Source organism: Nipponia nippon, unplaced genomic scaffold (assembly GCF_047370975.1).
Source record: "Nipponia nippon isolate SJK-2023a ecotype South Korea unplaced genomic scaffold, ASM4737097v1 scaffold_7, whole genome shotgun sequence".
Taxonomy (NCBI): Eukaryota; Metazoa; Chordata; class Aves; order Pelecaniformes; family Threskiornithidae; genus Nipponia; species Nipponia nippon.
The window spans coordinates 29771536-29799377 of record NW_028262391.1 but is presented as its reverse complement, the minus strand read 5'-3'; the positions used below and the strand labels follow the sequence as shown (position 1 = coordinate 29799377).

Genomic DNA, 27842 nt, shown 5'->3' with positions numbered 1-27842 from the left:
TCCAAGTCCTTTGAAGTCAGCTGGACGGCACCATCAGGATTGGGCCCTGTGACAGCTCTCTCCATCCCACAGCAAGAGCTAGGTGCTCCCTCTGACCTATTTAAGCCAGGTTTCATTAGGCAGGAGCTGGAGTTCTCAGGGTCTGTCCCTGCAGTGCAAATCCATTCCTCATCCTGCTGCTTCCATGGCATTACTCAGGTTGCAGAGAAGGGTCCAGGAGGTTGGATCTGCAACCCAACGCCTACTAATGAACAGGCATCAAAAAGCCCCTCTGTAACCACTGCCAGAGCAAAGGGACATGCAAACCACTCTGCAATCACACCCAAAGACACAGCCATAAAAATAAAAGCTTTTTATTTTTTTTAATATACCATTACAGAAACATCTGAGTAGCATTCTCAACAGGACGGGCAGCTCAGCGGCCCCGGGGGCGAGCGCAGGCAGCCAGCTCCGGGGTCTGCCATGCTGTGCTCCCGAGCTGCCGCTGCTCTTGGTGCACAATGCCCCAGGCCCTCACCCTCGGCAGGGAGACCCAGCCCTCCCGGCGTCAAGGCGTCACCTTTTTGTAGGTAATGTGGAGGTGTTGAGTCATGGGCTGCGTAGTGGTTGCCATCGAGACAGTTTGTTCAAGTTTCCCATCAGAATTGAGCCTGAATTTTCTGGTAATCTAAAAAGGGGGTAAGAAAAGAAATAATGAAATCAAGCAAACAGCACGCACAGGCTAAATTCCTTACCTGCGCTTTCTACCTTCCCTTTGCCATCCTTGTGTTTGCTGTCAATGCACCACAGATGGAACGATATGCTCACTACGGCCACGTGAGTAAACGAGGAGACGTTTTCTCTCCTAAAGAAGGCAGCCCTTTCCAAAGTAGGAGCTCCAAGCCCCAAGACCATTATCCACACAGCAGCGCAGTGTCCTGGCACTACTACCGACATCACCTCAGCACAGACAGGCCAGCATCCCTCCACCAGAAGAGAGGCTCCCGGCTGGCGGCTCAGGGAGATGCTATGCGCTGGACGACGTCCCCAAGGCAGCCTTCAAAACCGCTCACGCTCTCTGCAGGTCCCCACACGGTGCCAGAGTAAGGCATTGCTCATGCTACAGGGGGAGATGGGAGCCTGCGAGCCTCGGCCTGCACCTGCAGCCCCGCAGGGGTTCAGCCCCAGGGCAGGAGGGAAGAGCGCTGCCGCCCATCGAGAGGGCTGCACAGGAGACATCGTCCGCATGCCTCCACCCTGGCAGGCTGTGAGTCTGTCTGTGCTGCACAAAATGTCAAGAGAGGCAATTTGGGGTTGCCCTGTGGAGCTGGACCACTTAGGAGCCATGCAAGCAGATGCTTGAACCCGGGCTTCAGCAGCTTGCCAAGTGGAGGAGAGAGCAGCTAAGCGTCGTGTTCAGCACGGGTTGTAGGCCTGCTCCTAGGTTTCGCTGAAATAAAGAAAAGTGGGACCATCCTTTTTGAACCTTAGCTCCTGTTGAAGAAGAATGCTCTGGAGGGCATCACTCCAGCTGCCTAGGAGCTGCAGGAGGACAACCATGTAACCGTGTGGATGACGCCAGGGCATGGCAGCTCCCTGAGCGAGCACTGCTGTAAGGAGGCAGCTTGGCACAGACCCCGCGCACCCAGCACTTTGGCCCTTCGCATGATTTCAGCACAGATTCACTCCACATCATCCAGAAGAGCTGTTTATACTGACTGGTGGCTACTTGCTGCTTCCTGTGTTGAATACAATCCCAGAGGTGAACAGAAACAAAGTCCCGGGGACGGCAGGATAACCTGCAAGCATGATTAATTTGCAGTCACTTAAACCAGCCCCGTTTCGAAATTCCTAAAATGCAGAAGCTCTTGCAAGTGCATTCGTTTCCAGTGAAGGTCACTCAAGGGCATATCCATGAGCTATCGCCAGTCTGTCTGCTCCAAGACAGCGTCCTCTCCATTAACACATGGGTTCCTACGCCTGCAGTGTGCCCTTAATGCCAATATCCAACACATCCTCCTTCCAGGAGGTTATTGCCAGCTAAGAGCAAAGCTACGCAAGGCTGCAGAGGACACGCTGCTATTCTAACATTCATGAGGGCAACAGCAGGAACAGGGTTATACGCAAATGATGTTTTGATTAATATTTGCTGATCAGATGGGACTTCCTTTGCAATGCATGACACTGTTCGTCAAATAACCTAAGCAGGAAAAGGCAATTAAAAGGAATACAAAAGACACTCGTCTTTAACAAGAAGTTATTTCACAACATGTGACCTTAGCTCAGGGTTTCTGAACTGCCCATTTTTTTCTGAACGGATCACTGCAGGTCAGACAATGAAGTCTGAATGCCCAAAGGAGGAAATGAAATGAACTGGACAAAAAAGAAGAGGAGGATTTTCTCTTAAAAGCAAGTTTCAGTCAAAGGCTGACTGATGGTACTGGGTGGGGGGAGGGGGGCAAGCTCCATGTACACCCAGGACGCATGGAGAGACTGCCACTTCCCACACAGGAGAGGAAACTTGAAGCACTGGGAAAGGGCTGTTGGAAATTGCTGAAGTCAAGGTAAGCAACATCCACTGGTCTCCCCTCATCCACAAATCCAGTTATTTTATCACAGAAGACAACCAGGTCAGCCAGGCACCATTTACCCATGGTAAAACCGTACTGACTGTGCCCAATCACCTTCTCTTTGATACGTGCAGAAATCTCCAGGGGCTGAAGTGAGGCCGACTAGCTTGTAGCTCTCCAGGTTGACCTTCATGTGCTTTCTGAAGATGGGTAACCCACGTGCCATGGGTCTCCAGTCATCAGGAAACTCTGCTGCTCTCCGCCACCTTTCAAAGATAACACAGCAGCCTTGCAGGCGCATTAGCCAGTTCCCTCAGTACCCACATACTGTGAGGACAGTCCTGAAGTCTGAAAATATTTGAAAACATGCCTGTTCTCCAGACACTCACAGAGTAACATGAGCAGGGTGTTTGCAAACAAACCCAGTCTAAGAGCGCTCCTCCACTCCCTGCAGAGCATCTCTTATCTATATGCACAGGGTGAGAGCTGAGAGCCACTCGCTCCTCAGAGAGGTAGGAAGAGTCTAATATGCTGCAATTGTGCCTTATGTCCCATCAGCATCGCCTCTAGCAGGGACAGACCCCTGGGGACAGAGAGGAGCAGTCCATGCAGAGAGCTCCCTGTGCCTCAGCACGGCCATGCCAGCGAGCACCTGCAACACAGCCCTGGCCCAAGGAACAGGTCTTCCTGCCCAAATTATGGCTCAGCCAAGTCACAGCCATCATGAATCACTTTTCAGCAGGAACACAACATTACGGTGAAGTTTTCTCAAAATAAGCAACTGGAGCAGCAGCACACGTGCCTTTCTCACGACACTTGTCGTCTCTTCATTTCCATAGGCTGTTCTTGGTGAAGAAGAAAATGCGTTGGGAGCTGGTTACCTGCCATGCCCTCTCATTCCACATCCTCCTTCACCAGCAAGGGCCTCCTAGATACTCACTGTGAGCAGTACCTACGCCTGAACTGCCCTCAGGTGCCAGGTGAGCATGGACCTTCAGCTCGGGAGGTTCCCTCTTCCAGCGTTCAGCCAAAACCAGCTTCGCAGCCCTCAACCAGTAAGACATTTGCTGGCTGGCTGTTCCTTTCCCCCTCTCCTCCTGCCCGTCTAGCTGCTTGCATTTCAGGCAGTGACTCTGAGAGGGCGGTCCATTTAATTTAAATGTTTGTAATTAAGAGCTCTGCTGCCTTGGTGATATCCATAGTATTTAATGGCTTTATTTCTCCTGCTATAGAAAGAAGGCAATACAGCTGCTCCTGGGAAAGCAGAAACCCAACAACTTAAAACACGCATCTGAAGGCAGGGGAGTTAAGATATTGTTTGCGTAGGCACATACAATTTTTGGCACGTCAATGAATTTAGGGAGCACTTATGACATCGGCTGCATCTGCACAAACTTGTGCTCCCAGTTATCTATGGGTTGGTTTTGGAGTGCATACAAACTAGGTTGCAAAATTAAGCCTTGAAGTCCAGAATAAGACAATACTGTATTTGCTGCAATCAAAGTAGCATCTTCTCTCCTAAGAGCCACACCTCACTTGTCACCCTTCAAAAACTGCAGGCAGTGACTTGGTTCACATGTTATCAGAGAAAACAAAAGAGATGCAAGAACACGCCAGTACCTACTCTTTGTGAGAGCTTGTTCAATCTTCCTGTCTTTCTCAGCTGCTAGTCAGCCAAGACAACTTCATATGTGACAGCTAGACTTCCAGTGGTGACCTCAGTATGCCACACTAACTCCAGCAGTGCCATCTTACTCACAGCTGGCTGTACCCCATCCAGCTGCGTCAACAACAAACCACTGTTACACAAAAAAAAAAGTCAAAAACCAAGAAGCAGTCAACCAAGACTGGAGCTGACAGCAAGTGCCCGGCCCTGACAAGCAGCCACAGATGGGAAGAGAGCCATAGCAACTTGTGAATGCCCTGAAAAGCAAGCAAGGAAGGTCTGCAAAGACAAGGTGGAGCTCCACTGAAAGGCAGGCATTCCTAAAATATCCTGATGAGGCCCAATACTGGACATACCTTATGCGTGCACCCTCATACTGTAATTAATCCAGAAGACCAGCATTAAGAAGTAACACCACTGCTGTACAAGGGTATTTAGACAAGACTTTCTTATTCTCTTCCCTAAGGACCTGCTACTGGCCACCGCTGGAGACAGGATTCTGGGTTGGCTGGTCTGATTCAGCACATCAGTTCTTATATCTTAACGACCCCTCTGGGTTTTGTAATGTACGAAATATCTTCTGAAGGCTGTTACAGAAAGGATAAGCCAGGATGTCATACAATATTTCCAAGAACTCCTGATGGCAATCTGTAATTAAAGCATGCTAATCAACCTGTCCTCTCAACTAGACACTTTATGGGGCTTGCAATACTATGTGAATGGCTCACTGCATGTGCACTCACCTGCTCTACATGGGGCTTCTTGGCAAAGGAGATCCTGGCTATGGAATGAGAAGCTATAGACAGCTCTTGTCCATTCACCTCCCCTTCCTCCACCTCCACCAGACCTAGTGAGAAGCAAGGTCATGTGTATTATTAGGCTACAAAGGTTACTTAACGATGTCACAATTAGGCTACGTAACAGACCACCACTCTCCCTGAGGAACTGTTTTATTTGACCTAGCCCATATCGACAACTGCAAATCCATGCAACCTCAGACATGTAATGCTGCTTAGAAAAATCTAGCCAGACTTACCCATACCGTGTGGGATGAGTATCTCACTGCAACTGGCAGTTTTCCCTTCAGCACCTGCTCTGGAGTTTTAGATGCAAATCAACTGGGTTTTAACACTCTTTCACTTATAATAATTTAGATGTGGTTCTGTCTCTCATTCAGTCCCTGTAAGGCGTGTAACAAATACCAAGGCACTACATCCAGACAGTGGGAGTTTCTCCTAGTTTAGGAGCTAAGAAAGATGACAGCACTGAGATTACTCTCCAAGACTGTTAAGGAAACAGTAGGAGAGAAGCTCCCCTGCTGCAGAGGCTCTTGCTAGTGCCACAGCCTGAGCAGGGCCTCAATAGGGAACCTGCTATACAGGTCACACCAAACACTACTGGATGGAGAGGCTGCAAAGGGGGTTTAAAACCACCACAGCCCCACCTTGCCAGGGCCACAAGCTCTACCCTGCACCGCAGAATCAAATATGGCAAGTGTTGACATTGGCAACAACAGTTTTAAGTGGGATGTTAAATCTGAACCTGCTTAGAAAAAGCAGATGGCCAAATATGACACTAGCAATAGAAGGACTCTAGACCCAGGAGTTCATGAACCAAGGCATACACCTCTCTTTCTACCACAGGGTCAACTGTGGCCAACTCAAGGAAGCAGCGGGAACGAAGCATCTTATCTGTACACGTTCCCCCTGCCTCTCCACAAAAAAAGACTAGGATGCTACAAAGGCATCAAGAATGTCACTGGCCACTTATCACCTGCCATCATTAAGGCTCAGATTGCAATTCTTGTTGCAGCAGCAGGGGTTCTTTTGGTTTACAAAGCTACGTCTGTAAATATCAACCTATTATTTGAGGAAAGGATACCCCTCAAGTCTCCTGCATAAGTGGTATTTCAACTTGCAGTCCTTTCCTGTCACAGAAAGCTAGAAAGCCACAGTGTCTGATCAAAGCCACAGAGCCAACCTAGAAACTCAATGGTTTTGACACAAGCTCATTTTTTAATTTATTTTCACTGTGGGTTCAGTGCCAAAGGGCAGTGATGCTGCTCTTTGGCACTGAACCCACAGTGAAAATAAATTAAATGAAACTGTGAGAGGTGCAATAATTTTCTGGAAAAGTGATGAAATGGCACAGCAGGGTAAGGACCTCTTCTTTTCCCCGGCGTGGATGTCAGGTGCGTACCTGTGTTCTGAGCACTGATGAAAGCCACCTTGTTAGTGTCAGGTTTCAGGCGGATGAATCCACATTCTCGGTGCATGGGTTTCCTGGTGTCTGGATGGAAGGCGTTGAACCTGAGGGGAAATCAGAATACAAAAGCTGCTGTTTGCTGCACTGAAAATACAGTGTTAAAAATACAGTTACTTTACAGGCACAGCTATTTCTTAGAGCTGGAGTAGGTTATTTAAGTTCAAGCTTCAGATTTTCCACAGCTCCTGGGTCTTTCTAAGAGCTAGCTCAGAAACTCCCTCAGGAAACCAGACATTTCACAGATGCTGAAGCCATACTGTCTCAAATACTTCCTTTTCTCAAATAAATATATGGAATTATATCATCTTTATTTAGCTTTTAAACCTGGCAAGTTGGATTTTTTTTGTATATTACTTGCTGCAGGCAGTAACAGAGCAGACTTATTTCTCCCACCACCCCCTGCAAAAAGAAAAAAAGTTCAGCTCAGATTCTTATTTATTCTTCAAGAGTCCTTAGAGTTATATGTTTGGTCACCCATAATGCGGGTGATTATATATATCACGCATGTTCATATATTATATTAGTGCTACAGCATTCCTGAGTCTACCTAGGTAACTGAATTAAACAGCAGCTTAAAAGACAATAGCAAGCTAGGTATCTATATAATGCAGTGGACTATCCTATTGGTGTTTTTTTTATTCTACACTAATCTCTTACTTTTCATACTGTTTTTCATAGAATTTCTCACTCTGCATCCTTCTACAGGAAAGGAGACAGAGGTAACCTTGGAGCAATTGCTGCTAAATCTGCACCCAGAACTCCCTCATGCAACAGCAGTTTCCAGACATGCCTCTGCTGTGCAACTGGGATGTGCCTGCTGAAAACAGCCAACACCAGTCACCTTGGCCACCATGACCTGTCCTGGGACTGGGGGTGTGCTGTATCATCAGCTGCCACCCCAATGGTAACAGGGCAAGCGTGCAAGAAGAGCTTGACCAAGAGGCTTGTCCAGGCGCTGGCATGTGGCAAGCTGGAACAGTTACTTATTAAAGAAGCACTGAGAGCTGAAAAGTCCAAAGCGTTTCCTGTGCAAAGTAAAATATAACGAATCACGCAGAGTCAACATTTCCTAGAAGACCAGCAGCACAAGGTGCAGCACATGGCACCCCTACACATGGTACAAGAAAACCATGGGCTTCAAAGAACTGGAGACAAGGAAGGGGGAGCACAGCTAAGGCATGGAGTTACGGAGGAGTCTGGGTGCCTTGCAGTTGCTTCTAGGTCTCTGTCTTCCAAGCATGCTGCCTATTTTCCTGACAATTCCCAGAGCTCAACAGCTCCAAGCTGTGTATCTCCTAGGCACACATACACACACGCCTACAGCCATGCTATAGCTCCTTCTTTTATTACATCTGTAAGCAGGAGTTTCACAAAACAGAATGATAGCAGTTGTAACGCTGTTACCTGAAGATTCATTTCTAATTAGACAGCTACTGCCAGCAAGAAGAATGATGGATTTTTTTTCTGACAATGAGGACAATACATCTTTTGGCTAACATATGCACCCAGTGCACATCATGCTAAAGTGGAAGGATCGGTGGTCTTTGAAAGGCAGGTATTGGAATTTGCACAAACAATAGTGGTGTCCATGCTGGGGCCATTTACCCTAAGCTACTCTCCCTCTTCTGAGTTACAGTCACATTCACAGCACCCTGAGTTACTTCTCACTGTGTAACCCTCAAGACTGGCAGGTCACAAGAACTGTACACTGCACCATGGCCACAGTCCTGATCCTGTACACGTGTGCTTCTGCATGAGTTCACAGGTGTGAATTTACTTTTGAAAAGCTCTGTAGAGTGCACTGTACTCTGGGGCTAGCGAATCTTCAGTGATTGCAGGTGTGCAGCCCTGCGTGTGTTGCAACAGCATGCCAATTAATCACAAATTTCAAAGGAAAACAAAAGTCAGACCATGCAGACACATATCATTACATCATCTTATTTAGTAGGTGAAAACTTGTTTACTTTGCCACTGGAAAAGAAAGACAACTGACAAATCTCACTGGAGCCATGCCTGCTCCAATCCAAAAGCTGCTGCTAACACCAATAAACTGCTAGACTTACGAGAAGTTGAGCATGGGCTGCCCGACGTGAGAGATGTGCACTTCTTCCAGGTACTGGAAGGGCTTCATTGTAGGGAAGGTGCCGTCTCCTGGTGGGTCTGAGAGCCAGGTGCCCAGCATCCAGGACAGGGGCTCCATCACAGGATTCAGCTGGGGAGTCTCTGTGGAGGAAGAAAGAACGAAGAAAAAATTCAGGGATCTGTGCTCTGCAGCTTGCTGTGAGCTGCTTACAGCTGGGTGGAGGTGAACACAAAACACCTCAGAAACGGTCCAACACAGCAGCAATGCTTTTCTCTAGAGCAGCATCAGCTCCAAGGTGCAAGGGGAGATGGGGAACAACAAATGGTCATGGAAAGTAGGTCTGTTTTCGAACCTGCTCTTGGCCTTACATAGAGCACTCTTCCAGGTGGTCCATTTCTGACTCCTCTCTGTAGCTCGATCTGAAGAGAAAGCCCCCTCCCTTCTAGGCACAAGGAAGGAGAAGACTGAAATCTCAGTGTAAAGAATTATCACTAAATGATAATTAAATCTCTAATGCTCTGACCTGATTTTTCTCAAGCACTGAGTACGTACCGTCCCTGTCTGTTTCAGAGCCCAAGGAACGAGTCCTCACTTCAGAGGAAAAAGAAAAATCAGGCTGTGTATATATTCAAGATCAAAGTTTGGCTGTAATTTTTCTGAAGAGGTTAACGACCTGCACTTGTACAAAGAGACAGGTATCGTTCAGAAGTTGTTCTGCTTAGGCTCTAGACTACGGCTAAGTGAAACGTTTTAAAAAGACTAGGGTGCCTGCAAGTTAAAGCATAAATGGAACAGAAAGCTACTTCCCTTTGTCATTGCATTTATTAAGAAGCAACCAAGGTCTGTTTCACAAAATTAAAACTTCTTTAACGAATCATTTTAGAAGAGCTTTGATAAGCAACAGTTTTGCATTTTGCTGTGATTTCAGAGGGTGTGACCTGAAAAAAAAATAAATCAGAGAAATGGAGACAGACAATTTAAAGCCACATGAACAGCAAAGCAGATCCATTCCTAAGGTGTAAGCAGGGGAAGCAATACAGCACCCCCATAATCTCAGGAAAGACCAATACCAATAGAAATTCAGTGCCCACTACTCTAGGTTCGCTACGTTATGCAGACAAGTATGACTGAAGTATACTTAAAGCATGTCCTCCTCCCACTCACATGATAAATGACTCATACTGGCATGGTGGGAGTTGAAGGGGGTTGTTTTCCACAACAAGTGATATTGCCTAATACAAGAACAAGCCGCCTGCCTGGCTGGTCTAAAAGGCATGGGCTAAGCTGCAGGGAGAAATTATGACCTAAAAAGGTGATGCTGTGGGTAAAAGTTTGCTTGATCAGTCCGAGTTTCACTGTGCTCAGTCCCAAACGTCAGGCTAAAAAGACTGAGTGAGGGGGAAGAACGGAGAGTACGCACCTGGAATGCCAAAGGAGGAGGAACAGAAACTTTCCCAGGTAAAAGAGAATTACCGCTTTTGTTATTTATTCTCCCACAGACAGCAGGTTTAGGAAGCCAGCCAGCATGTCAGTAAGATGCTGCTAATTACTCTTCTTTATCCTGAACTATTTTGCAAGTGAAGCAACATGAGAAAACATGAGAGCTCACTATGAAATAGGTGATAAAAGTCTACAGCATCAGAGCCAGCCTCTGCAAAGACCATCCTGCCAGCCTGTGGATTCACCACCAGCTTACCAAGGTGTTAAGAAGGGGTTCCTATAATCCATACAGCAGTGTTAGTGTACTGGACAGTATTTCATTGTATTTACCTTCCACCTGTACTGTGAGCAACCAAAGCAACAGAACATTATTTTCTGGTGCAGCAAAGACCTTAACACAGTGACGACTGATAACAAAAGTCCAAAATTATTGCTACAAGAAACCCCATACTTCTACACTGCTTCTTAGGAAGCAGTTTCCCTTTCTACTTTCATGTTGAGAGCATGCAGTTTTGCAAGTAAGGAGAGTATCACTACCCCATCCAACTGATATTTGCCTTTCACTTGCTACTGCATTTCTTTTCAAGCTTTTTGCAGGCTCAAACTCCCACCTTGGAAGGGAAGAGCAAAGCTTTGGAAAGGCTAGAAGAGACTGCAGCCTGGGCTGCTGCTGCCCTCTCCTGGGTCAGGAGGTGGCAACAACGCCTAGGAGTGGGATACTTTGTCACCACGGTGCTTGTAGTAGGGCACTTCATTTTCTTCTGCTTGCCAACCTTGCAGCATTTCAGGAAAAAGCATCAAAATGACAGACGAAAGAAATGGCTTTAGCCATTTCCACTCTTTAGACTTGGTTATAAGCCAAGAGAAGCCAACCAATTGTTTCCAGCACCCACGGTTTGACCCCATTGCCTGGCTGTGCAGCATCCAGCCTGGCTGGAGGTGCTTGATGGGCAAGCTACTCTCACTTCCAAAGAGCTGCACTTCCAGCCAGCTGAAAAGTGAAGATGTAACTGTATATCCTGAAGTCTACAGCATCTGGGCAAACAGCATGGCCAAGCACCCATTATTAGTTTTCCAAACTACCTGGATGGCAGTGAAGCCAACATGAGTTTTTTAGTTCTTATGTTGCTTGGAAAAGCCAAGAGCAACGGAAGTGCTGGTGGGGATAAGGACCAGAGACTCAGCGAAGTGCAGAAGAGTAAACATATCCTGATCACATCCGATGCAGTGCTCTTCTTACCTTCTATATCTGTCTCTGACTAGTGGACCGAGTCCTTTTTTCTCCCTGGCAGCCTTCTGTGCCAGAGGGCTGAGCTGAGAGAGTGGGGAGGCAGACAGGAGAGAAGCTGATTGAGTCCATCAGAAAAAAAAAAGTGATGATTTGAAAAGAAATTTGCTTCTTATGTCATGGATGGGGTGAGTAAATGCAAGACTACTGTAGCAACAAAAAGTGGAGTTTAAAGAGGAAAATACCTTTGTCTGCTGTGCTGCTTTGTTTCAAACAACAGGTTTATAGGTGCAGTCACTGTCAAGAGGAATTTCACTGACAAAGGAGCTTTCTAAAGATCTAAACTCTTGGCGCATCACTTTTACAAACAACTTCCTACTATGGCTTAACAAGTAAGTGTGTAGCAAGATCCAGAACACGAACCACATCTGAGAATTCGCAGTGCAAGAGACACTGGCCACCCTTCTGCACGTTTAAAGCTTCAGACTCAGATGGGGTCCTCTTAATGCTGGTTCTCTTGCATCCGCATGCAGAGTTTCTCTTTTATCTAACAACAGGGAAGGTCACGCTACAGCCTCTTTCTTAACAAGGACATTCCTGGAGCCACTTTCCCCTACCAGGTGATACACTTTCTTGAAGTCATTAGGGACCCAGCATCTTTGAGATCTCCGCTCCTCTACGAAATCTGACTGAAATCAGCCACGACGCTCACAAGTTCCAACAGCTTGGGAGACAAAAACCACAGGCACATAAGCAACCTGATCACCTAGAGCTCTTTTCTTCGGGAAGCCATTCAGGCCAAAACTGCAGCGCCCAGCTCCTGGGCACACGAGTCAGCTCTGTTTCACCATCTGACCCCACTTCATCCCTCTGAACTCACAGATGGACTGTTTCCACATCTTTCGCGTTCATAGAGGGTTTAGAATTCAAATCCCTCCCTGCACTGTAACAAAGTCAGACTGTAACCGGCAGTCCACACTTTGCAGTGGGAGATGGCAAGCTCTCCCTGCCATGAGACAAACCAGACAAAGCGGCTGGACAACCCCCTCGGGCCATGTCTACACAGGCTTCAGCCAGCGTGGCTCTCAAGTGGGATCCCTGGCACAGAAAGTTACACTGGCACAAATTCCTACACAGTTTTATCAGCAAAACTGCAGCACGAGCAGCCAGCTGGTTGCTAACAAGGCAGCTAACCTATTTCCCCTAAGCTGGGAAATACTCACTGCAGGAAACTTAAGGAAAAAAAAAAAACCAACAACAAAAAAAACCCACAAAACAAAACCCCAAACAACAAACCAACCAACTCACACAGCACCTTCTCAGTCTTCAAAGTGCAGAGTCTACAGCAACAGCTGGGCAGCCTCCTGCAGTCCTTTCTTCTGAGTCGCTTACTGAATTTAAATCATCATTATCAAGGTTCAGGTAATTAAGGAGCAGCCTTGGTCAGCATACTTTTCCCATATTTAAGTACAGAAGGTGGCTTTGTATTCTGCTGCCCTTCCATGAGTGTTGCAGCCCTTTACACACTTTGTTGATGCTCCCCCCAGTAAACCAGTAAAGCATTCCTGGCACTGACATGCTCGAGCTCCGTCTCTGCTCTAAAAGCTGGGAATGTGGTTATATTCACAAATTTTCATCTTACGGCCTATCTTAGTAATTCATTTCATGACCAAGCACCAATGTGTTATTGCCTCTGTTTCTAACCTCTGTGGTAAAACGTTCCAGTGCCTGTAGTCACTGTCAGAGTTCTCCTGCACTACAAAATACAGAGAAAACATTTTTAAAATTACACCACTATAAGAAACCCAAACATCCTACCTGAGCTTACCTCAATGTTTTACTTTCTCTCAAGTTTTACTTGGTTAGCGTTTTCCTTGCTTCCTAGTTGCAAGCTGTTTTTTTGTTGTGAGTCATTGCCGACTCACTGCAGAATTAAATGCTTAATGCACAAGCTGTATAGGCTACTAGGAAAAAAAACTAGAAAAAACAAGTGTGTTCCACTGAAGAAAAAAAAAGCCAACAGCAGAGCAAAAAGCCTTGTTTCCCCCCTCCCAACCGCCTCTCTCTCCAAGGGGGAGATGAAAGAACCATCTCCCTGATCAACCACGTCTCGAACCTGTTGAGCGTCGGGTGCCTGCACACCGGTTGCTCCCATGCAGAGCACGAGGCAGCTTACCTCCCGCTCACTGCGGGGCAGGACATGCTCAGGTCATAGGTGCTGTCAAGTCTCACCTAGCCTCTCTCGTGATGCCTTCTGCCACAGATTCAGCCCCACTCTTAACCTACGCACACATATTCCTACTCCTTATCTTCCTCTTAGCTTACGTTACAGCTTCCTTGTTCTTTGTAACACCCACTTACTCTATTGACCAGCCTTCTACCCTGGCTGTTCCCATCCCAAACAAGGCAGGGAAAAAAAAAAAAAAAAAAAAAAAAATCACAAGCAGCACCTGCCATCTCAGAATAAAAGCATTTTTCTTCCAAAATCTAGCTCCAAGTTAATATGCAGCTGCTAGGTTAGCAGTGCCTCCCCTGGCAGAGGCAATTTTTCTGACAGCACATCTCTGCAATCCATTATAAGAGCTTCGTTTTCAGGCTAAACTGGACAGGGACCCATTGCTGTTCCAAGTCCTGCTCAGACAGATGAAAAGTACAGCATCTTGCATCCTTGCACAACCCCACTTCTCTTCTCACTGCCACTGAGGAACACGATTTTGCTATTTGTTTTTTGCAACATGAACGAAAACCCATTGCCACCTTGATGGGAAACACCACCTCAGGCCCTACAGACCAGGCATCAGGACTCCATCTCAGCACAAAACCAGACATTTAATGTTCGAGTCCTTCTGCTTGTCCCCAAAGTTCACCAACGATGCTTCATTCACATGTAAAAAGTATTACAAACAACCCCATTTCTATGCTGGCTTTGTACAAATATTTAAAGACAAATCTAAGCTGGAAGGAAATATGACTTCCTACAGATTCCTAGCAAAACTGTAACCATTTTTCACATGGACTCATTTTGCAAACTCTCCTGCCTTTAATATGACCTTCATGAAAGCAGACATGCAGTGTTAAAGAGGCTCCACATATGCTCAAATGGCTGAATTCTAACAGCTTTACCTCTCTGGTAACTACAGACACTTCAATCCCATTGAATCATACCTGTGTTTGGTCCATTGCCAGCCATAGTTTGCAGAGTTATTTTTCTATTGCTTGGTCTAGCCCTCTAACCACCTTTGCTCACCAGAAAGTGTTTTGCGCAGGGTTGATAAGATGGCTATAAGGGAAGTGATCTCATGATTAAGTAAGACAGTTATCCTGGTGCCTGCTGGGAGATGTAGTTTTACACAAGGACCAAACTTGAGCATGTTAAGACGAGGTGATATTGTGAAAGGAGCACCTCAGATCTCCTGTCTGTGCTAGCACTGGGGGAGTATGATGCAGCAGAGGTGCAAAACCTTCAAGCAGAACAAGATCATAGAATCATAGAATGCTTTGGGATGGAAGGGACCTTTAAAGGTCATCTAGTCCATCCCCTCTGCAATTGGCAGGGACATCTACAACTAGATCAGGTTGCTCACAGCCCCATCCAGCCTGTCCTCAAATGTTTCCAAGGATGGGGCATCTACCACCTCTCTGGGCATCCCGTTCCAGTGTTTCACCACCCTCATCATAAAAAAAATGATTCCTTATATCCAGTCTGAATCTACCCTCTTTTAGTTTAAAACCATTACCCCTTGTCCTGTCACTATTGGCCCTGCTAAAAAGTCTGTCCCCGTCTTTCTTATAAGCCCCCATTAAGTACTGAAAGGCTGCAATAAAGTCTCCCTGCAGCCTTCTCCAGGCTGAACAACCCCAGCTCTTTCAGCCTTTCCTCATAGCAAAGGTGTTCCATCCCTCTGATCATTTTTGTGGCTCTCCTCTGGACCCTCTCTAACAGGTCCATGTCCTTCTTGTACTGAGGACCCCAGAGCTGGACGCAGCACTCCAGGTGGGGTCTTACCAGAGCAGAGTAGAGGGGCAGAATCACCTCCCTCGACCTGCTGTCCATGCTTCTTTTGATGCAGCCCAGGATACGGTTGGCCTTCACAGCCCAGAAGGCCAACTGTATCCTGGGCTGCATCAAAAGAAGTCAAAAGAAGATAGTCAGATAGTACTTGTGTATCAGAGGACAGTGCAGTTAAAATAGTCTCCCCTTCCCCAGGACAGTGGATCTGTATTTGCTCACTGGCTCTCCCTAATTTCTTCCAGTGTATCCTGTTGTCCTCCAGAAGATGAGAAGATGCATCTAACCTTGTTCTGCCTGGTGCACTGTGCCTAACCGCACTCCTCTGCTGGAAGTATTCCTCAGCCTTTGGTCCACGGACCTCAGAAGTGGCCCACAAAACAGAAGGAAGCATTTTCCTACCAAACAAGTGAGCAAATTTAGATGGAAAAGGTCACTGTGACAGCTGCGCAGGAAACAGCCCAGGGCTTCTAAAACCAGTTAGTCAGTCCCCCTGTTAAGACAGGTTGGGAAACACCGCTTGAGCGCATTGTGACAGTTCGAGCACACTGTGAGCCAAACTCACCCAGACTAAATCACCAGTCCTCAAGTGTGGCTGGCAGGGACTGCGTGTGCAGCAGTTTTGCAGAAACCTGCTCTTTCCAGCCAGCTGTAGTTTGGATGCAGCCAGCAGAAATTTACTTGTCTTGTTGGAGGAAAATACCACATGAGAACTAGTACCAAAATGAAGATCTGCTTAACGGGTGCGGGCCTAAAGCTCATTTTTCTGCTTGCAATTTTGCGGAAGCAGCTGAACATCAGGCAGCAGCAAAAAGAGGTCCTGCAGCATGTGGAGTTGGGATGCAGACACGTAACAACCTGCATGGTCAGTCCGGTCGGTTACTTTACTTACACTCCCCATCCCCAAGGCACTGCCTTCAGAAGAAAAAAATACGCAGGCTCAGGTTCACAGCTAATAACATCACCTCAACTACACATCAGATGATTTAGGACAACTGAAATGTAGCTACTAACAAAGACTATAATTATCATTAACCTAATATGTTACCTGACTGTATTTTTATGAATACTAAAAAGCCCTTCTTCAATTCAGCTTTGCATTACAGTAAGACTTAGTGTCTAGGCATAAACCAGACTCTACCCAGCAGTAGTCAGCAGCACTTAATCGGGTATTTTGACTGCCAGAAACTACTACTATGAGCACAAAAAAAACCCAATGAAAAGCAGATGAGCACCAAGATTAAACTAAAAACAAACAAACAAACAAACAGCTAGCCCCCAACAAGCCCTTTAAAAAAAAAAATCACCAGCCAAAGGTTTCCATAAGAACTTCCCATCACACCGAGCTGTAATCATCAAAATGATTCTTTTTCACATACTGATCTCCAGTTTTGTTGATAAAACACAGCAGAACACATAGCGAGTTGGTCAATTCATTATGAAAATAGACATTTTCCCTTAGAAAACAGAATAGGTAATTCTCATGTTCTTATAGAAGATATTCTTAATATATAATTCTCATGTTCTCAAACACATATGTATACGAACATCCATCTCAGGAAAGAAAAGAAAAATCATAGTGCTTACTAGAATAAAGAAAAACATCCTTCAGGACACTCTTTTAGCAATTAGTATCTCATTGAAGGTATACCAACAAAGCTACACACCTTTTTTCATATATATACACACACATATATATATGAATGAATGATAATTATGGAACCGTAAAATTGTATTTAGTTATTTTCTTTAGTTTGACACCAAAACAATACAAAAATACAGACCAGAAGGTACAAATAAGACTATGTTGATTTCCCATGGGGGAATAAAAAATTCTTTTCCCCCCTGTACCCAAATCAAAGTATGAGTTTTCCCATACTTTGGAAAATTAAAAACACATGGAAGGGAAGAGTAGCGTTGGGTATCGACCTTCAAGAATTTTGTCGGGATTTATTTTCTTCCACTTGAGTGAGGAAGCAGGCCATGCTATAATAGTCTGGAGAACATGTCTTTCTATGCCAGTATCATGTTTCTGACCATGTCTAATACTACATGGCTTTAGAAGAAGCCATGAGGTTTCTTTTTCTAAAGCCATGGCTTTAGAAGAAGCCATGAGGTTTCTTCTTTAGGAGAAAGAAAACTCATAATGGACGCTAAAATTACCGTGAGGGGATACCTAACCATCCATGGATGAGGACTTCTTCAAGAAAGCCTGAAGTCATGCATCCTTCACAAGACAACCCATTTTCTCAGCAGCCACACAAACATCAAACATCATTAGATGCTCCTAAACTCTTCCCCTGAATTGTGTCTTGCAACTAAAGTCATTGTGCAAAAGTTTTAGCAGCCGTGTATTAAAGCACTCTTTCTTGCAAGAGAAAGGGTTATGGCCCGCTTCAACTCCTCCACAACAACCTTTTTACATGACATCATCCCTCACTGAGTTCCCCTACATTTTCAGGTGTCTCAATTTTTTTTTTTTTTAATTGATAGAGAAGCCATTCTCCATCTCTTCCCACTTTATTATCTGTTTCCTGATGACTTTGCCTTCTGAGGGAGGAAATGATCAAACCGCACACAGACATTCGGTCATTAAAAGTGACCTCACTCTGTAACATGACATTGTCGTATCTGATACCTACCACTTCACTTAGATTTCATATATCCCCGAGTACTTAGTGCAGTATATGAAATCTAAGATCAGAAGTACTTCTTACATCACTGGAGAAGCCTACAACAGCTTTCCCAGATACCTGCTGACAGTTCATTAACACACCAAAAAAATTCACTGGCACACTCCAAAGGAAGGCAAATCCTAACAGGTGCTATTGAGTCATAAATAAGTTAAAATAATCCGGGAAGAAAAAAAATAAAATTCATCAAGAGAGTTGTCTGCAACACCATGACCTAACTTCCCATTCCACACCAGGAATCGCCTCAGAAACTTTTGGAACGTAAGAAATAGCTAGTGTGCGCAGAAACCTTGTTCTTTCACCTCTATCTGTTGGTTTAACACAAGCTACTACTTCTCCTTCCAAAAACGTACCTTTCTCATATCTTTTACCCACGACATCTTTAAGACATCTAACTTAAACAGCCTCTTACTGCTAAGAAAACAGTGAATTCTGCCTCAACACAAAGCCACTGGGAATACTGACCACAGTCCTGGGATAGCAGGCTGTTCAAGTAAGGGAAACTGATCCTCTTCAGCTCATCTAGCTTCTCCTTCAGCTTCCTGACTTGACTGTCAGAGCGACTGATCCTCTGCCTCAAAAGTTTCAACTCTCCATTCTTCTTTTCTACCTGCTCACGCAAGCAGCACACCTGACTTTTGCTCTGCCTGGAGGAGAAACAGTACGAGTGGAGGGAGTCGATGAGCTTGCAAGCTCCCGAGGCCGACATGATGACCTCGTTGATGGACATGGGGTTGGCATCTGTGTCACCCTTCCGCCCCACCACAGCCTCAGCGGCAGGCTGAGGGGTAAGGTCTGCTGGGGATGCCGACAAACCCTGGGAAGGTTTCTGAGGGGTCACAGTGAGGGATGAAGTAGGGGAGCCTTCCGCTACGGCCTTATCATGTCCCATAAGATGGCTGCTGCAGCTTGGTTCCACATCTCTCTTTGGCCTTTTCCTTTCTAGCTGCTCTTTTGGGAAAGATGGCCTCTCTCTGGCATGCTTAGAGGAAAAGCTGTAAGAATGAAGGGAGCCAATGAACTTGCAAGCACCAGAGGCAGGAGGCGTGAAGTCGTCGACTGACACACCACTTCTGTCTGCTACCCAGCTCCCCGTCCAGGTGGCTTTAGGACAGTCCTCCATAGAAGATCTCTCAGGTTTTTTCTGAGGTCCAGGCTTTGCAACCAAATTATCACCTAACATCCTTCTCCGAGGGCCGTCCAGCTGGCTGTGGAGGTTCTCTTCCTCCTCGGACATCGATCCGATTTCTGCTTGCAAAGTCGCCTCCTCCATCTCTTTTGTCCCTTGCATCACCATGAAGTCCTGGCCAGAAGACAAGGTCCTCTGAACTACCTCACGGCCTCCTTCCCTCGGGTCTTCTCCATCCTGCAGCGGCACCTGGCTTGCTATTTTTCTTCTGCTTCTGACATAATCCAGGTTGTCGTGTTTTTTCTCTGCAAGCTGGAAGATAGTAGGGACAGCAGTGGGCTTCAGCAACCGGTGCTGGTCTTCCAGACGCTTAGAAAAACTGTCTTTGGTGAAATGCTCGCTGCAAAGAAATGAATACTTGGTGGGAGTCCAGTTGTCTCTCTGAACAGCTTTTAGCCACTGAATCAGACGCTTTGAATCCTTCAGAGGGAATCTAAAAAACAAACAAACAAAAACCATGAAAAAGTAAGTTGCATTTTGGAAATCAGAAGGATTGGTACTCTTAGGTTTAGGAAATTCTCATGAAAGCTGTATTTTAACAGGTTATGCTCGTTTGAGGATTATTTCACTTTGGGCCGAAACACTCAATATTCGTTCCCTCCATTAACAGCCCCACTTCACAAACAGCGCAGAACTAAAAAGCGCTGTTTCCCTTTTCATCAGCAGCTGACCGATTATTCAGCTGCTCATCTACCCTACGACAAACGCCGCAGCCTGTCCGCAAATGAGGAGAAACGGAGGATGCGACGAACACCGAAAGCACCCCAGCTCGGCCAACGCGTTGTCCTCCTGCAACCCTGCTGATGTTTACGCCGGGTGTATTTAATAAGGTGTAACGATGCCTGGACTGAGAAAAGACCCAGAGCTGTTGAACTACCACCTTTTCTGCACGGGCTCGCGTGGCCCGAGAGAGCGACCTTCCCTCGGGGACTCACCCACGCAGCGCCCCCGGCGGGGCCCTGCTGCGGGCAGGGGCGGGGGCCAGGCCGAGGCGTGAGCCTGGGGCCCAGGCCCCGCGGCGGCGGCGGGCTCCCCGCTGCCAAGCCGGGTTCGGGCGGCGTTAAGGAGCCCGACGCCGGTCCCCGGCGCTGAGGGAAACAAAGGGCGGCCGCTGCCGCCCGGGCCCGGAGGTGCGGGGCAGGGACGGGCGAGGCGCGGCGCGGCGGGGGAAGCGCCGCGGGGGCACGCAGCCGCCCCCGGCCCGGCGGCCCGGCCGGAGCGGAGCCCAGCCGGGGGATGGGGGAGGCCCGGCCGCGGCACCTGAGGAGGGCCGGGGGCGGCGGCGCTGAAGCGGGCTGGGCGGCCGCCCTTACCTGTGGAAGGAGACGGCGCCCCGGTGCGCCTTCCCCTGCCGGTTGGAGCAGTTGGCGGCGGCGCAGCAGATCACCATCTCCGGCCGCCGCCGCCGCCGCCGGCCGGGCCCGCCCCGGCCCCGGCCCCCGCCCGCCGGCCCGGGCCGCCGCCAGCCGTACAGCAAGATGGCGGAGCCAGGTCACCCCGGCCGCCCCTCACCGCTGGGGAAGGGGTTTCTGTACGGCACTGCCGTCAACCAAGATGGCGGCCGCCACACGGCCGCCGCCATTTTGGCCGAGGCGCCGCCGTACAGCGCCGATACCGTGAGGCGGGTGAGAAAGGGGGGGAATCGCTCCCGGCGCTGCTCGCTTGCCTCCTCGGCGCTGCAGGGCGTCCGCCTCCCGACGAGCCGCTCAGTCCGTGGCAGCCGAGCCGCCAAAGGCGTTCCTGAGAGGGGCGGGCATAGGGATTTACCCTCCTGGGGAAAGAGGGGCGGGGCTCGGCCGGCTCCGTACAGCACGATGGTGGCGCCCGTATATCAGCGCTTCCCTGGGCGTACGCGTCATGGGCCGCTCCCGCCGACGTCGCGCGGAACGAGTGGAGCCCTTACGCACCACCACGCCGCCTCTCCTCGGCCCCAGCTCCCCTGCCGACCCACCGCCTCGGCCCTCTTCGTGTCGCCTCTCCGTACGGCAAAATGGCAGCTCCCAGTGCGCGGAGGAAGCCGCGCGGCGCACCGAACGGTGACGAGCGCCGCCGCCAGCCAACCGCCGCGGAGGCCGGCGGCGAGCGGCGCTGCTATTGGGCGGGCGCCGCGCTCGCGCCAGCAGCCGCGCAAGGCTGCGCTGGGGCGTATGTGTCGGTGGGGACGGCAGCGGCCGCAGCCCTTCGCGGGGCCGCCGCCATGGACGCAGGTGGGTGGCGGCGGTGGCGGCCCCTTCCCGCGCCGTGGTGAGGGTAGAGCGGCTGCTTTCCCCCTCCGGAGCCCGCGGCCCGGCCCGGCGGCCCCTTGAGGCCTGTGGCTTCCCGGGGCGGCCCAGGCCCGGGCGGCCCGGCCTTCCCCGGCGCTCTGAGGTGCGGCTCCTGCCCGGCTGGCGGCGGGAGAAGTCAGCGCTCCCCGGTCCGGTCGCTGCCCCGGGGCACGGCCTTGGAAACGGCGTCACCAGCTCCGTGGGGCCCTAAGGGGCCCGGCCGCCTCCCCTGCGGGTGGTTCGGGGCGGCCCAGCGATGGCTCCGCTGCCGCCGGTGTCCGCCGCTGCAGGCCAGAGGCGAGAGGGAGCCCTCTCCGCAGGGAAGCGAATCCCTCCTGCCCTTCCCAGCCTGTCTTTTGCCACCGTTCCCAAAAAGCATTGAGCTCTTCCGCGTTGTTCAGCAGCGTGGCCCGGGATGGGGCCGCCCGGGGAGCGAAGCGGCGGGTGAAAGCGGTGGCAGGGCAGCGTCCCGGCGCTCCGCTCCCGGGGCGCTGCGGCCGCCTTCTGCTGCATCGAGGGGTAAGGAGGCTTGGCTGCTTGTCGTGACCGCTCATCACCTTTACTGAGCGTGCCGGCAAAGCCCTTTGCGATAGAGATTTTATTTTCCTACAGGGAGAGAAAAAAAAAGAAGCATGTTGGTGCTTGGGTTGGGACTCGCTTCCTTCTAGCCTTCGCGTAGTAACAGCTTTCATCCACCCTCTGCAGAGATAAGTGTTGTTCCATAATAACGAACGTTTTCCTGTGCCGCGTGGGCTCCTCCTCCGCATTGGGCGAGCGTGCGTATGCGGAGGGAATCCATAGCTCTCGTCCCTCTTGACTTGGTTTTGTTCTTGATGTAGGCACTGCTGTTGTTAGAGTAGTCCTGTTGATAGCATCCCGACTTTCTGCCTGGTGTGTCCTTGCACATCGTTGCATCCAGTCTCTCACGCCTGGGAACAAAATGCATTCCAGCGAGTGAAATTACACAATCTGAGCTGGGAGATATGTTTGCTTTTCCTTTGTGTGAGCATTACAAGGCTTATCAAGGGAAGGAAAACCTCGCTGTGGTAGACGGTAAGGCTGGATCTCCTCTATGCAAGGAGGATGTTGGTCTCTGGGCTTTGGAGTAATGAGGGCTCAAGCCCCTTCGCGTCCAGCCCTGCTCCTGAGACGATCGGGGACCTGACAGGCAGACTTTGAACTGTTTGCTCTGGGCCTCCAAGAAGGCACCGCTCTCCAGTTGACTGACTTCCTGACTGTCTCTTAACTCCTCATTGTTGCTAAGATAATTGGGATTTGTCTTGTTTGAAAGAGGTTAGGGGAAAGAAAAGACTTAATCTTCCTTCTGCAAAGGCCAGAAATAAGGGTTCAGGCTGTTCTTTGGTTTTCTGTTTTCTAGGCATTTTTCAGCAACAAGCTTTACCAACACAATAAATTTACCTTCTCAACTCTCTTTTGAAACATCCTACATCCAGTAGTGTTCCTCCTCTCCACTGACTTGGGTGATGTACCTTTATCAGCTGACGGAGGTGATCGTCCACCCCATTTCTGATTCTTTTGTGGCAGTGTTAATTGGAGGCTGAAGGACTCAGGGAGAATGTCTATCAGACATTGCAGGCGCTGCCTGAAGGGTGTTACTGTGTCGGAGGGAGAGGCCACACTAGAGACTGGGAGGAAGCCCAAGAAGCAATTTGGGAAGGGAGGTATTGCAAAGTGTGGTTTTCCTTCAGTGTGATGCTCCAAATCTCTGCTTCAGTATTTTGTATAAAAAGTTTTTCGACAGAACATCTAAGCTGTGCAGGCAAACTGTAACCAAGATGATTGACGCTGGAGTGAACACGAGCTGTTTTGCTCTGCGAACCACAGGGAAAATCGCTTGCCATGTTTCTATTTGAGTCATCAAAGTTTTGACTTGTTGTTACTTGTTTCCCAAGGCTGACAGAAAAACAAATAGCTTTGGGTTTGGTAAAGCAGGTAAAGTTAGTGGCTGTCAAGGACTCAGTACTTGCCGTAAGCATGTATCTTGCCTTCAGCACATTTGCAAACTGACATCACCAGTCAGGGTCTGCTCCCCGGTGCCTGGCTGCGCTTCTGTGTTTGTTTATGTGGGAGCTTATTACAAGTTGGGATAATGTTTTTAGCTTGGCTTTTTCATTGTACAGCTTAAGAATATAAGAAGGGAGGCCAAATTTCACCCTCTGCCCTAATTCCGTGTATTGAGACAGTTTTTCTTCGTCTGTATCAAGATGGTGCTATATAGCTTTTCAATAACCTTGCACGTACTCATGTTTAGTAAACTGATATTGAAAGTTGCTGATACTGCAGGCACATGCTGGGTATGTCAAGGGTTGGTTCTTTGTGCTTCATACAAGGCAGGGTTTTGTGATGTGGCCTGTTATCTTATAACTGAGTAGATCTAACCACGTGCACAAAAGTGAAAGAGAACTCAAACGTTCAGGCTTAATGCTGGTATTTAATGTGGTTTTAGTTTGAATGCCTTTACCTAGGTTGTTTAATATAGGTGTTTTCTGTAGTGGTGCATACAAACCTTTGCCTTTTCTGTTGGGGCTTTGTAGGGAGGCTGTGGGATGAGAAGGTGTTCTGGGACAGACCCTGTGGAAGGTGTGCCCATGGGGCAGAGATCCAGCCAACCTGCCATCATTCACAGCATGCCTGAGGCTCCTGGAAAGCGAAGCTGCCTTTCTGAGGGTGTGCTTTGCAAGGCTGAAGCTCTTGGCTATTTAACTATAAATCCGTTGTGCACGGAAAGAAGTGGAACTGTTGTATTTGATGTGCAGTTGAATTTTCTGCAGAGGTTGCTGCTCTGCTGTCCTGGATGCTCAGAGGTTGGTGTTTAAAATAGATTGAAGGCTTCTTGAAGGTGAAGTTTTGGAGTGCTGACTGAGAAATTTGCTGATCTCACCCGACTTTTGCAGCTCTGAAAGGAGCATCTTCGAATAGGATTTCTGCTTGGTGAATTTCCAGTTTTATTTATTTTCAGACCCTTTGCCTCTGACTCTAAGTGAGAGAGAAAGGCTCCTGTGCAAGCTGTGACACTCTTTGTACCCCTGCCTGAATTGTTTGGGTCCCACTAGCTCATATTTAGTTCATCTGGGCAACAGCACAATGGATGTAGTTTTGAAAAAGTGCTAGAGCATATGAAGGTAGCTGTTTGTAAAGGAAACACATGGTAGCTTCAAGCCTTGTGGGGATTTTATTGGTCCCATTATAAAATTGTTGATACTAAGTCAGAGCAATCACTTGAATTTTCCTCTCTGCAAAGGTGAAACCTTAACTCTTGAGTTTAGTGGTTGTGCCTTTTCAGATGGTGGCAAGTATTTTCTTCCAGAAAACCACTAACGTCTGACCGCATCTTTTGGATACGCAGCTGGACCTATGGGACCTTTGCACAGAGCCCAGATGTTGGGCATTCAGCTGAAGGACTGCAAGTCTGGGACTCTCCTCCTGAATGTGCAGTGTCATGGCACCTGCAGTTTGCCTGTGCTGCCTTCCCTGAATATGCAGCTGGTCCAGCAGGCAGCCTGGGAATCCCTCCCACCTGCTGACCCCTTCCTCTACTAGGTTTGATCAAAGGGGAGAGACTCCAGCAGATCCTTGTTGTGAAGCTGCCAGTTGCAAATCCTGTGCTTGCTAAGGACCTGGTGCCCTATGAAATGTGGAACCGCAGAGGGTGTGACATTTGAGAAAGCAAGGAAATGTTGCTAGGAAGGGGAAAGAGGGATGGTGGGTAGCTTGATAGTTTCTGTGTAGCATCCTTGCTTCAGTCATTTTATTTAAGCTATTTGAGACTCTTTTGACAGAGAGCTGGATTCATGGCAAGCTTGAGAACTCACAAAATAAATCACAAAATATTCCTTTGAGCTTTAAAACTTATCTGAGAACTTCAGTTTTTATGTTAAGAGATCGTATCTGGTAACACACTGAATTTTAAAAAATCCTAACAACTAGCCTCTCTTTGAGCTATCAGAATAAACTTGTAATGTCTCATCTGAAAGGAAAACTTCTGAAAATTAAGGGAGAAAGTAGGAAGTGATGCACACTTGAAAACATCTGCAGAGGTCACGTTGCTTTCTTCCCTGGAAAGAAGTATCCAACATTGAGCAAGAAAGGGGTGAAAGCAAGCTAAGCTATTAGGTAAAGATAGACACAGAAAGCATGGACTGCTGGGGATTCGTAAAGTTTGACTAGTATATGGTAAACAAATTCTTAATTTCACTGCTAAAATTTGTTAGAGGAAAAGACTTGGTTTGCTGGCACTTTTCTGTGCAAGCAGAATTGATTTGCTTAGCTTGCTGTTGAGAAGTCACATCATGGGACGGGAATGGGAATGTGTGGTCCATGCTATCCTAAATGTGCCTGCAATAGTCTCTAGACTAGTTCACACAAGGAACACACTTTAAATCTTTTGGGCTAGGGTTAGGTCCACAGTCTAATTCAAAATTTGATTTAGGAGCCAATTTTTATCTCTATTGCCAGGGTTCCTGCTTAAACAGTAGCTGATTTTGGTGATGGTGTCTTGCTGCTGCTACTTACATATTTCCTTTGACATTCGGAATTGGAGGTTCAGGTCAGAAAGCCCAGGGGCAGAAGGCTGGTGAGGTATCTACAGGAGGCCGAAATGTCTTGTGTAGCTTGTTTGCCCAAGCACAACATGGAATATCCTAGACGTCTGGAAGGAGGGGAAGCAGAACCTTGTGGTGACTTTCTGGAGATATTGTTTACTTGATGCAAATCAGCCATGTTGTTATTTACTGGTGTTCCAGATGATGCTTTGGAAAGCTAAGCAGGGAATGGCTGGGAGGAAAGCTCATCTTCTACAAATGTCTTCTACTTGTGAGAAGGGTGAGGCCTCCTACCTAGGCATCACCAGAGAAAAGCAGCAGCTGACTCTCCTGGGAAGCAAAAAGTAAGGTGTGCACCACAGAGGGTAGTGGCTCTCATAGAAAACGGTGCTGAGAGGACCTTGTGGTCATTTAGTCCGTTGCCCTGTTTTAAACTCGTGTCATGTTACACAGGTTTTATTGCGTTTGCTGTGAGAGATATTTTCAACAGCCGATTTAAAAGTTACAGAACAGCCTGGCTTAGTTCTGCTTTAAATTTTATAGGTGGTTTGTTAGAATTGACACCTACGAAATTAGATGGTTCATTTGCAGGGTTCCCAGGCCACTTTAAAGTGCCTTATTTTCAAATACAGACCTGGAGCACAGTTCATCCAGCTCTCCTTTTTTTTTTCTCTTTTTTTTTTTTCTCCCCATTGCCTGTGCCTTCTGCATGAAAACTTAAGCTGCCCTGATCCAAGGCAGCCTGTGCTGCTGAGTTGTTCTGTAGTGGCCATGTAAGAGGAGGTGGATATCTAGGCACTGATGGCTGCCATGCTGTGAAGGGAACCAGTAAAATAGACATGAGGTTTGCCTGTCACCTGTGAGCGAGTACATCTCTGCACAGCTCTGTGTTCCTCAGATTTTAGTGTGACATCTGTAAAGGCGGTGCTGCTGCTCGAGCGGCAGGCTGTTTTCAGTGCAGGTGATGACTTCTTCTGGATTCATTGCTTCTTGAGGAGGGACTGACCTGCGGAGCAAGGCTTAGTTCCCATCTTAATGCGATCTGTGCTTTTTGTGTTCCACCACCAAAAAATTATATTCTCTGGAAGAAGGATTTTAATCACTTTGCTCACTTGAAAAGAAGACCTTGACATCGTTGCTGATGACTGCTCTAGCATGCACAATGGTGCCTGTTCTGGGAAGCAGAATGCAGCTGTCGGATGAAGTCCTAGACATTTTCCTGACTGTTTTCTGCACCGGGCAGAACCTGGAGCTGACCTATCCTGGAAATCCCTCTGCTTTTCTGCCTGTGGAGCAGCCAGGAGTGAGCCAGGGCTGCATCAGCTCTCTGTGCCTTCCAGAGTTGGTGGTTGCAGGGGGAGTCATACCGTTTCTTGCCAGCTAGAGCCAGGTGCTCCGGGTGTGTAAGTTGCTGGTCCACAGCACCTCCAATTCTGCAGTTTTATACAATTTTTAAAACACAAGGAAAAGCTATGAAAGGTATGTAATTTCTCCTTTCTCTTTCTAGCTACTCTTACCTATGACACTCTCAGGTTCGAATATGAAGAATTCCCTGAGACCAAAGAACCCGTTTGGATCCTTGGCCGGAAATACAGTGTTTTTACAGGTATTTTGCATGCACGGTGCCACACGCTCTAATGCTCCAGAGGACTTTGTTAGTGTTGCACTTTGCTTTCTGAGCAGCAAGGTGACTGCAAACCTTATAAGCACACTGCAGAGTGTGTCTGTCTGCTGGCGGAGCATGCAGACTGTAAGTGCTGTGCTTCTCTCCGTCTGGCCATCTCTGTGGACTCTAGAATATTTTTGTGCAGAAAGTTGCCATTTAGTAGTTATTGGGACTTGTGTCACGAGGCCAGGATGGTTGAGGCAAGGATATAGCTCGGGGGAAAGGCAA

The 27842-nt window shown here is 48.0% G+C and overlaps 2 protein-coding genes across 20 annotated transcripts in view; one reads left to right on the top strand and one right to left on the bottom strand.

The window, feature by feature from the left end:
* Positions 1–337: 337 nt before the first annotated feature.
* On the bottom strand, positions 338–21012 carry THAP4 (THAP domain containing 4). 12 transcript variants are annotated; one of them, XR_015700270.1, is made up of 8 exons: positions 20436–20731; positions 18399–19555; positions 8544–8703; positions 6415–6524; positions 4959–5062; positions 4572–4802; positions 2664–2815; positions 338–2179 (listed from the first exon to the last, which is right to left on the bottom strand). XR_015700270.1 is itself a non-coding variant. In XM_087738411.1 (6 exons), exons 2-6 carry the CDS (start codon positions 19228–19230, stop codon positions 548–550), a joined length of 1326 nt encoding a protein of 441 aa, XP_087594537.1. In that variant the 5' UTR covers positions 19231–19555; positions 20738–21012; the 3' UTR covers positions 338–547. The 12 variants fall into 12 exon arrangements, 6 of the variants coding, with proteins under 6 accessions (XP_087594537.1, XP_087594538.1, XP_087594535.1 ...); XR_015700268.1 differs by having other exon boundaries at positions 2664–4802; XR_015700269.1 differs by having other exon boundaries at positions 338–1778; positions 2664–4802.
* Positions 20971–27842, top strand: part of ATG4B (autophagy related 4B cysteine peptidase) — a 23217-nt gene continuing 16345 nt past the window's right edge. For all 8 annotated transcript variants that reach the window (XM_087738427.1, XM_087738428.1, XM_087738423.1 and 5 more), the window contains exons 1-2: positions 20971–21329; positions 27456–27554. In XM_087738427.1, coding sequence (XP_087594553.1) covers positions 21113–21329; positions 27456–27554 — 316 coding nt within the window. In that variant the 5' untranslated portion in view covers positions 20971–21112. The remainder of the gene's footprint in view (positions 21330–27455; positions 27555–27842) is intronic.

Excerpts from the sequence above, each read along its gene's own strand:
- THAP4 (XM_087738408.1), bottom strand. The coding sequence starts at position 20,512 with ATGGTGATCTGCTGCGCCGCCGCCAACTGCTCCAACCGGCAGGGGAAG. Across the intron at positions 19,556-20,435 it reads GGCGCCGTCTCCTTCCACAG|ATTCCCTCTGAAGGATTCAA; the intron begins GTAAGGGCGGCC and ends TTTGTTTTTTAG. Across the intron at positions 668-4,958 it reads AGAAGCCCCATGTAGAGCAG|ATTACCAGAAAATTCAGGCT; the intron begins GTGAGTGCACAT and ends CCCCCTTTTTAG.